Source organism: Humulus lupulus, chromosome X (genome assembly GCF_963169125.1).
Source record: "Humulus lupulus chromosome X, drHumLupu1.1, whole genome shotgun sequence".
NCBI lineage: Eukaryota > Viridiplantae > Streptophyta > Magnoliopsida > Rosales > Cannabaceae > Humulus > Humulus lupulus.
Genome location: NC_084802.1, coordinates 101,965,816 through 101,974,789, shown reverse-complemented (window position 1 = coordinate 101,974,789; position 8,974 = coordinate 101,965,816). Strand labels below are relative to the sequence as shown.

The 8,974-nt window shown below is 33.5% G+C and overlaps 1 protein-coding gene across 1 annotated transcript; it reads right to left on the bottom strand.

The window, feature by feature from the left end:
- Positions 1-3,030: 3,030 nt before the first annotated feature.
- On the bottom strand, positions 3,031-6,538 carry LOC133807200 (purine permease 3-like). The gene is made up of 2 exons (XM_062245378.1): positions 5,752-6,538; positions 3,031-4,107 (listed from the first exon to the last, which is right to left on the bottom strand). Exons 1-2 carry the CDS (start codon positions 6,502-6,504, stop codon positions 3,739-3,741), a joined length of 1,122 nt encoding a protein of 373 aa, XP_062101362.1. The 5' UTR covers positions 6,505-6,538; the 3' UTR covers positions 3,031-3,738.
- Between the last annotated feature and the right edge of the window lie 2,436 nt (positions 6,539-8,974).

Sequence of the window (8,974 nt, the reverse complement as noted above, 5' to 3'; positions counted from 1 at the left end):
AAATGGTTTTTAGGAGTGTTCCAAGGTCCCAAATCAGTTCCCATATCCCGGTTATTTTGGTAAGGAAAAAAGGATAGGATTTATGTGTTATATGCTTTTATATGTTATCTCATGATTTTATGTTATGTTAAGTATGATTGTAGACTTGGGCATATGACCTATATGACTAACAAGCCCCAAATAGATTATGGGCATATGACTTTCTTAGCTAGCAAGACCCCACTAATCTAATGGGCATATGACTTGTTTAGTTTATGGGACCCCAAGTAATAATGGCCATTATAGTATGTATGTGACATAAGTGTTATGGTATGTTTTTATGTTGCATTATGAATTTTTATGTATATGGCTATATGTTAGATTTTCCTTGCTGGGCATTAGGCTCACTCCTTTTTGTTTATATGTGCAGGAAAATAGTTCTAATGGCGGGAAAGGGTCTTGGAAGCTTAGGGAATGTGTATTGAGGCGGAATGGATTCAAAGAACCGAGAGTTTCGATTTGAGAATGTAGTTTTTGTTTCTTATGGTTTTTATATGTATTTTTCCGCATTTTGTTATGTAATCTCTTTTTAATTATCATTATGTTATGTTTTGATTTTGAAACAATGGGATCCCATATCGTAACTTCAATTTTATATAAGTTTGACTTTTGTTATTTTTTTAAGTTCTAATAAAGTTATGATCTTGTCACTTGTAAGTGTTATTAAGAATTAGTGTTTAAGTATAGTTTTCGTTAATGGTCCAAAAGTCTAGAGTAGTTGGGTCATTACACTTTGGGAGCAGAATATTTGACAATATAGTCAAACTTTCCAGAGGGTTGACCTAACAATCCTATTCCTTTTTCTCCTTTATATAGTTGTTGCTTAAGTCGTTTTCCTGAGCTAGGACGTCGCTTTGGGAGGTCTTCTTCTATTTTTAGATAGCTTTTGCAGTCGCAAACATCCCAATCTTATGTCCATCCGAAGATTCAAAAGCATAAATAGGGCTTCCTTGAGAATCAAAGGATTGGATTTCCACTTCAATTGGTATGACAAAAGTCATCATGTACTGGGTCGACAGAGCCATCTTCTTTCTTGTGATAAGATGGTTCCGAAAGAGTCTAGATAGCTTTTTGGGGTTGATGGAGCATCTCATAGTTTGTTATCCATGAACTGGACAAAATCTTCATAAGATCATCTATAGAGATTTTCCTTGGAATATGAGTGTATGTTGGAACTTGGGTAGAGTCTATCGAGACCAGTAATGCTTCTTCAACTGTTGGCAAGGAAAGATCTAGAGTGTGATCTTGGAGTTTGTATGCCATCTGGTAGTGAAGAGTAGCTCCAATGGAAGTAAGATCTTGGTCAATTCCAGCCAATTGGACCTCAACTTTGAAGGCATCAGTCAAGCGATTGTCTTTGAGAGACATATTAAAGTTAGGGAACAGTGTAGTTATTATTGTTCCTGCATTTAATGTAGTTTCTATGGTTGCAATGCTTGCATGTTGGTATTTCCTCATTCGGGTGCCAAGTAGACCCATTCGGCAGCCGATTGGAAGGCCCTTTCTGCCATGAAGGGAAATAGCTAAGCGAATGGCACCAAAATGAATATGGGTGAATCCTTGCGCAATCCACCGGGGAATAAATTCAGGAGGGATTTGTAAAGTAACGAATTGGACCTCAGGAGTAGATCTCAATTGACACTCGCTAAATTTAGAAGCTTGGATATATTCTTTTGGGACTTTGTAGGATGGTTTGATAAGAGCTTTAATGGACCGGGTAAAAGGAGTAATAGATTTTGGGGAAATTTGGTATGGGTTAATCAAAGGAAGGTTGTTATTAGTAATCTTGTTTTCTTCAGGAACATATGATAGTTCATAAAGAAAATCAAGTTTGTTGATTGTGGACTTGCAGAAATATGGAGAATGAGTAAATGACAAAGGCGATATTATAGGAGCACTAGAGTTTGCAGAACTTGTAGATGAGGTTTCATTTTCCATAATCTGAAATAGAGATTCGTCGGTAGGATAGGATAAGGTATGGCTTTGATACCATTCATCGGTAGGATAGGATGAAGTAGGATAAGATAGGATAGGATGAAAAGAAACAATGTCATACCTTTTTCTTTATTACTATTATCTTGTTATTCTTATCTCACAAATATGAGAAAAGGACAATGGATTATGGAACATAAATTATCTTGCTTGTCATTCTTATCACTTTAAATGCATATAGTGTACCACCATTCACAGAGCAACTACACCATTACAGAACACGGAGAAAGAAATAGAAAAAATTGTTGATACCCATAAGAATTAATAAACAACAAACACAATATTAATATCTATTTCTCTCACCCATCTGATAGTGATAAAAAAAAATGTCGAATAAACTATTTTAAAGTAAGACAATTACATGACTTTCAAAAAAAAAATCAAAACTGAAAGCATACTATTTTTAAGGCACCAAGAAGGACGCTATTTTTTTTCAATGGTAAAACCCTAATTTTTTCCCTTTTTCCTTTCTTTCCAACTTTGAAATGGCCCTCCCACCAAATGACTTAATCTGCCCTTTGTTAACCGAAGAGATAAACATAAACATTTTAAGGACCCAAGTGATACAAATTAGAAAAGTTGAAAATTTAATTGCTACAAAATTAACTTTTGAAACCTAAATATTACAAAAAATAAAAAATGAGAACTGTAGCTAAAAAAACTCTAAATAATAATAATAATAATAAATGGCACAAATAAACCATGAACTAACCTCTCCACCTTCACAATCATATTCCCTGAGCTCGTATCACAATGCGATCATCAACATACAAAAAAATGTCCAAACCCATAGGGACAAAACAACCTTCCCCACATTAGCCTTCCCTTACTATAATTATACATGGTATTGACCATTTAATCTCTCTCACACCACAAATTCGGGCGGAAGGTGATACACGAGTTGTCTTTTTGTGTCTTTATCACTTATCATGATTATTCGGGATTCTTTGTTCTTTGGCAATGATTCGGGTTGATTATTTTAAATTAATGACCACCAACTACTCAAAACATGGAACATTTTGACTTGATATTGGAGATACACAATACAATATACTCGGAAGATTAAAAATATATATACATCTGCAAAAGCACAAGGCTTGTGACTTATTATTTCGTCTAATTTATTCATATAATTTTGTAACTACCACAACAACAAAAAAAAAACGAAATTAAAATGAGAAAAAATTAGAAGAAAAATATATGGAATCAAAGCCCTTGCTTCACCGTCCCCTTCCACTTGGCAAGATTTCTTTCTCCTAATAAATTCATACAAGGATTGATTGACAAATGCCATGACAATTAAATACACATGCGACATAATTACTAATATATAATAAATATATATAGAAAATTATTTGGTTATCCCCTGAGACTAATGGTACATTTTATTGTGTTTTTTTTTAACATATTTTTTATAGTTATAATTATAATTTTTTTATATGACAATGTATATTATAATTATAACAACCATCATATTAATTCTTGAGAAAATTTTAATAATTTATTAAGTAGATAATTAGATTTAAATAGTTTGTTGCAAGTATACTTAATTTTTTTATATAAATATGTGAAACATACTATTTAAAATCTAATTTCAACATTATAAATTATTTAAAAAATTTCAAAAACTAGCCGGATGAATACTACATAATATATAAATATATATAATATATATTGTATATGTGTGCGACAAATGTGATGATGAGATCATGGGGTCTGAATACGAGGCATCTCTAATTGTGGGGAAGTAGACCTATTCTGCATCTGTGCCTCTTGTTTTTCAAGTTTTTTGCTTTGTTTGATTTCACCATAAAAATATGAAACGAAACCCCACAAGGAAAGTGCGAGTGCCACACCTTTCTCGGCTTGGAAATTTTCTTTGTAGAAAATAACAGCTAATATCTCTGTCACCGGAAGAAGAACCGCAATTACTATTCCAGACAGTAACGACGAGGCACAGAATATTACTCCTATAGCTCCCAAGAAAAACCCTTGCCAAATTATCGCACTCCATGCAAGCACCACGTAATACATTGTTTCTCCTAGATCAAATTTTCTAGCTTCTTTAGGAATAGCCTGAAATAATATTCATGTAATTAAATTATTAATTATTTATTACCTTAATATTTCTTCAACACCATTTTCTCAATAAAATATATATCGAGGACAGTTTATAACAATAATAAAAATATTTTTTTATCCCTTTTCTTTTTCAGTCTAGACAAAGTAAGGGTAGCTAGGGAGGAGGATAGCGTAGGTAGGTTATTATAATATATATATATATCTTCTATATAATATGCAATGGAAATTTTTTATTTGAACTGTTTTTTATTTTTTTAATATTAATTTTAATAAAATATTCTTATGTTTAAAAGTAATTTGTAAATACTTAAATTTAAATAAAATAAAATAAATAATTAAAAATTTTAAAATAAGAAAATTTTGAGATATTTTATAACGATAATTATTTAAAAATAATAAATAATTAAACAAATTAAAATAACATATTTTTCTAAATATTTTACCATAATAATTATTTTAATATAATAAATAATTAAACAAATTAAAATATGATATTTTTTAGATATTTTATTAATAATTATTTAAAAATAATAAAATCATATGTTTTATACCTTAAATAAAATTTTATTAAACTAAATTCATTTATTAGAATAATATCATATTAAACATCTAATATAATATGTTTTGAATAAGCAACAAATTGTTTTTTTTTTTAAAAAAACTAACAATAAACTTAAATTTAAAATCTACGTATAATATTTAATATTAAAATAAACATATAATATATAATCTCATGTTGTCACTCCCAAATTAAAAAACTAAAACAAACATAAACTTAAATAAAAATAAATAAATTATTTAATTAAAATAGGATATTTATTTCAAAATTTATATAATATTAATATAAATTGAATAAAAATAATTAATAAATTGTATAAATAAAATTAAACAAAACGTGTATGTTACACCTTGTTTATATTTAGTATATATATAATTATACGGAATGGGAGCGATTTATAATTCTTCGTCGCACTTACTGGTTTTCTACTTAATAATAGAAAAAGGAATAAAAATCTTGTTTGTATAGATATGTAGCAATACCATTGTTGTTATCGAATTATAATAGTTAAGAAGGAAAAAGGCAATAATTTAACAACTTTTTTGGCCAGGTCAAACAAAAATCATAATAACAATAATAATCTTTCTAAAATTAGTCATCTTTTTGTTGTAAAAAATCTTTGAAACTAGAGCAAAAGCACAAATAATTTTTTTTTAAATTATTGTATTTATATAAAATAAAAATCAGTATACTCCTGATTTTCTTTTTGTATAATCAAATATATAGGTGTGATGCAGGATAGAGAGACAGTGTACTTATTATGGAGATCTCCGAAGTCTTGATAAAATCAAGTATTAATTTAACTTTTTGTTTGGTTCCTAATTATATTTTAAATTGTTAAAATTTATGAGTGCAGCGACCTTGTTGGACTGGCAGTTGTAGTAACTGCGTATATTTTATAATTTTATTTCAAGAAAAAAAATTATATATTTAAACTATCTAATAATAAATATACATAAACAAAAAATAAAAATAAGCACTACGTCAGTGGATCATGATCAGTTAATAATAAATAAATAAAGAAGATTAATAACATCTAATAATAATGGAGGAGAGGAGCAGATAAACCAACCAAATACCTTGAAATCTCTGCCAATAAGCATGCCGACGGTGCAAAAAGCAGTGGCGAAAAAACACATGACCAACTGAATCTCCAAGACCAAGGAGTATGTAATCCTCTGCTTCGACTTCTTGTACATCAACTCTATGAGCGGCAATATGAAGCCGTACAGCACCGCCGCCGCCACCGTCATCAGAAACCCCAACACGTAAGCCTTCTCCGACTCCCCCTTGGGCCGGTCACCGCTCGTGTGGAGCGCCAGCACGGCCCCACCGATCGTCAGCAAAACGACCGCGTTTACCGAATACGACGTGAACTTCTGCTTCACCAGAAGGTAAGCGAATCCAGCTGTGAAAGCCAGCTGCGATGCGATTATAAGAGAGGAAGTCGAGACCGGGAGCCGAGCCACGCCATAGGCGTACAGGTAGTCGTCGAAGCCGGTGATCAAGCCGACCACGGCTGAACCCATGAACAAAGACGGCTTCATCTGGATGATCTTGTTGGATGGACTGCCACGGCGCCGGCGATGGTAGTAGGCGGCGGCTAACGGGAAAAGGATTATGGGCCAGCCACCTGTCTCGAGCCAGCTGGAGAGCCAGACTCGTTTCCCACCGTGGAGGAAGTAGAGCCGCATGATTAGTGGCCCCCCACAGTTTCCGATCGTTAATAATATGCAGTTGATTATAAGAAGGATCCTTCTTTGTTTGGTTTTTTTGCTCTGATCTTCCTCCATTTCTATGGAGTTTGATTTTGGACTTGAAGTTTGCTCCATTTTTTAGGACTGTTGTAAGTGTGGGGACTTATTTATAATAACGAAGAAACTCCACCCACAAGTTGATAAATATACAGCCTTCATTTTTACTTTTTTTTTAGATAATATTACAAAATCTTTCCAAAAGTATTCAATACTCTACTGGAAAAATAGTTACTATAAAAAAAAAATACGTTTATGGTATTAAAAGAAATGTTGGAAAGACCTCAACTTCAATTTTTTTTCTTGAACGGCACCTATTATAAAAGCCCTTTAAAAATCAATGTGAAAAACATAGGCATGTTTGTCATTTTAATTTGTTTTCTTTTCAAAGTTGCATTTTAGAAATATGAATAAAAAATAATTTTTGTTGTTTTCAAGAAATAAGAGGTGTGTCCATAATATTTTCTAAAAATAATTTTTTAAAATTTTTTTAAAAATTAATAATATACTTAGAAAGAGAAAATGTTGTAAAAGTCCATAATAAATAATGAGAGAAAATAATGAAAAATCAAAAGAAATAGAATTTTTTTTTTTGAATTTACTCATTTGGTACCTATGTTTTTACAAAGTATCGTTTTAGTGCACTCTGTTTTCAATAATGCTCATATGGTACATTGTATTTTAAAATCATACATATTTGGTACCCTAGACTTGGATTTGATAAATAAAATTTTGTCAATATGATCAAACTGACATCAGTTATATGTAAATAAGTAATTAAATATAAATTTGGAACTCATATAATTGAGAGTATTTTGATTAAATTTGTAAAATTTTATTAATTAAATTTGAGTTTAGGGTATCAAATATGTACGATTTTATAATTTAGGGTACAAAATATGTACGATTTCAAAATACAGGATACCAAATGAGCATTATTGTAAACACATGGTACCAAAATGATACTTTGCAAAAACACACGTACCAAATGGTTACTGTTAACCGAGATTTTCGACAACTATATCAATAAGTGGGATTTATTGATAATAATAATGAAAATAGAAGATTGACACGGGGTTTTTACGTGGTTGGGGCGTTAACTAGCCTTAGTCCACGAGTCATTTGTATTAGAGCTTAGAGAGCTTTTGACAATGGAGTTTTCTGCAAATTTTAGCAGAGTAATCGCTTACAAGCCAACCCTTGGGATCCTTCCCTACTGTGCACAACTGGCACTATTTATAGGCAGTCTTGTGCAATGGGCTTGGGCTGGACTAATCCTGGCCCAATAGAGATGTAATTATAGTTTGCTCACTGTTTACCGAGTTTTTCGGAAACGAAGACAAACAAAATAATAAAAAGATAAGAACTGTGGAAGTGCGGAAATATAAATAAACAAACAGGTTTTTTACGTGGTTCAGGCGTTAACGAGCCCTAGTCCACGAGTCGATGTTATTATACTTGTAGTGGATTGCAGTGAAATGGCTGGTGTACAAGACTCTCACCATCTCGCAATGTTTCTCTCGGGTTCTCTTGAAGAAGATGAAGCTAGAGAGATTTCAGCAGAGTTCTTGCTATCTAATCTTTTTTTTGGCCCCCCTCCTATCGTAAAATGAAGGGGTCTTTATAGCTAGGGTTTTGGATTAGGGTTTCACTCTGCCCCCCTGAGCCTTAATTACACCAGCCATAAATAGGGGATACAATTACCGTAGTCGCCTGGCTACCAGGCTCTATGTGGGTATATTTACATGAAAGTATGGGGAATGCACAAAGGCAGCTGTCTTTTCCAGGCTGTCAGCGGAACAGTAGGCGAAGTGGTACTTTTAGGCGTGCTGGGATGTGTGCGGCCTCGACCTGTCAGGCGTGTCAGGCGGGATCCTGTGTCAGGTGGAGATCATTCCAACTATGCCTCCTCCATGACTCGGTCGCTTGGTCTTCTTTCGTGCGAGGCACGGGACTGTATCCGCGAAGGTAGCCTGAAGAGCTTCTCCTGGAAGAACCTTCCCCGAAGGATATCCCTTCGGGAGTCCGGGAGAATTGACGAGCCTCCGTGACCTTTGGTTGCTTGAAAGAGTAAGATTGACACTAAACGGGAGAGGCGAAGCCTTTCTGTCCATCCTCGAGCTCTGGTCACCTTTCGTGAAAGACTTTGATAATTCTACTTCCCTGAGGCTATCCATCTAAACGCTATCCGGAAATCTGGATAACATTTACCCCCCAAGGTCACGGAGCTTTGAGAGGTCTGGGAGCTTGTACAGCCCTCCGGGTATTCTGGTTTCTAGATTAGGCGAGGGGTCACCTCCTGTGTTCCTGGAAGGGTTCCTTTTTCCCGCCTGAGTGTTAGTATGAAAAAGAAAGGAAATTTCTTCTGTTTGAACTCAAGTACTCAAGTGTGGCAAAGGGCCACGCGTCATGCCGGGTATGGCTCTGTGACGAAGACGTGTGCGTGAGGCGACTGGCTGAGTATGCGTGTGTCAGGCATCTGAGTAGTGATTTGACGGTATTTAATGGTATAATGATGGGAAATAAATACTTTATTCCCATCCGAGGA

Excerpts from the sequence above, each read along its gene's own strand:
- LOC133807200 (XM_062245378.1), bottom strand. The coding sequence starts at position 6,504 with ATGGAGCAAACTTCAAGTCCAAAATCAAACTCCATAGAAATGGAGGAA. Across the intron at positions 4,108-5,751 it reads TTATTGGCAGAGATTTCAAG|GCTATTCCTAAAGAAGCTAG; the intron begins GTATTTGGTTGG and ends ATATTATTTCAG.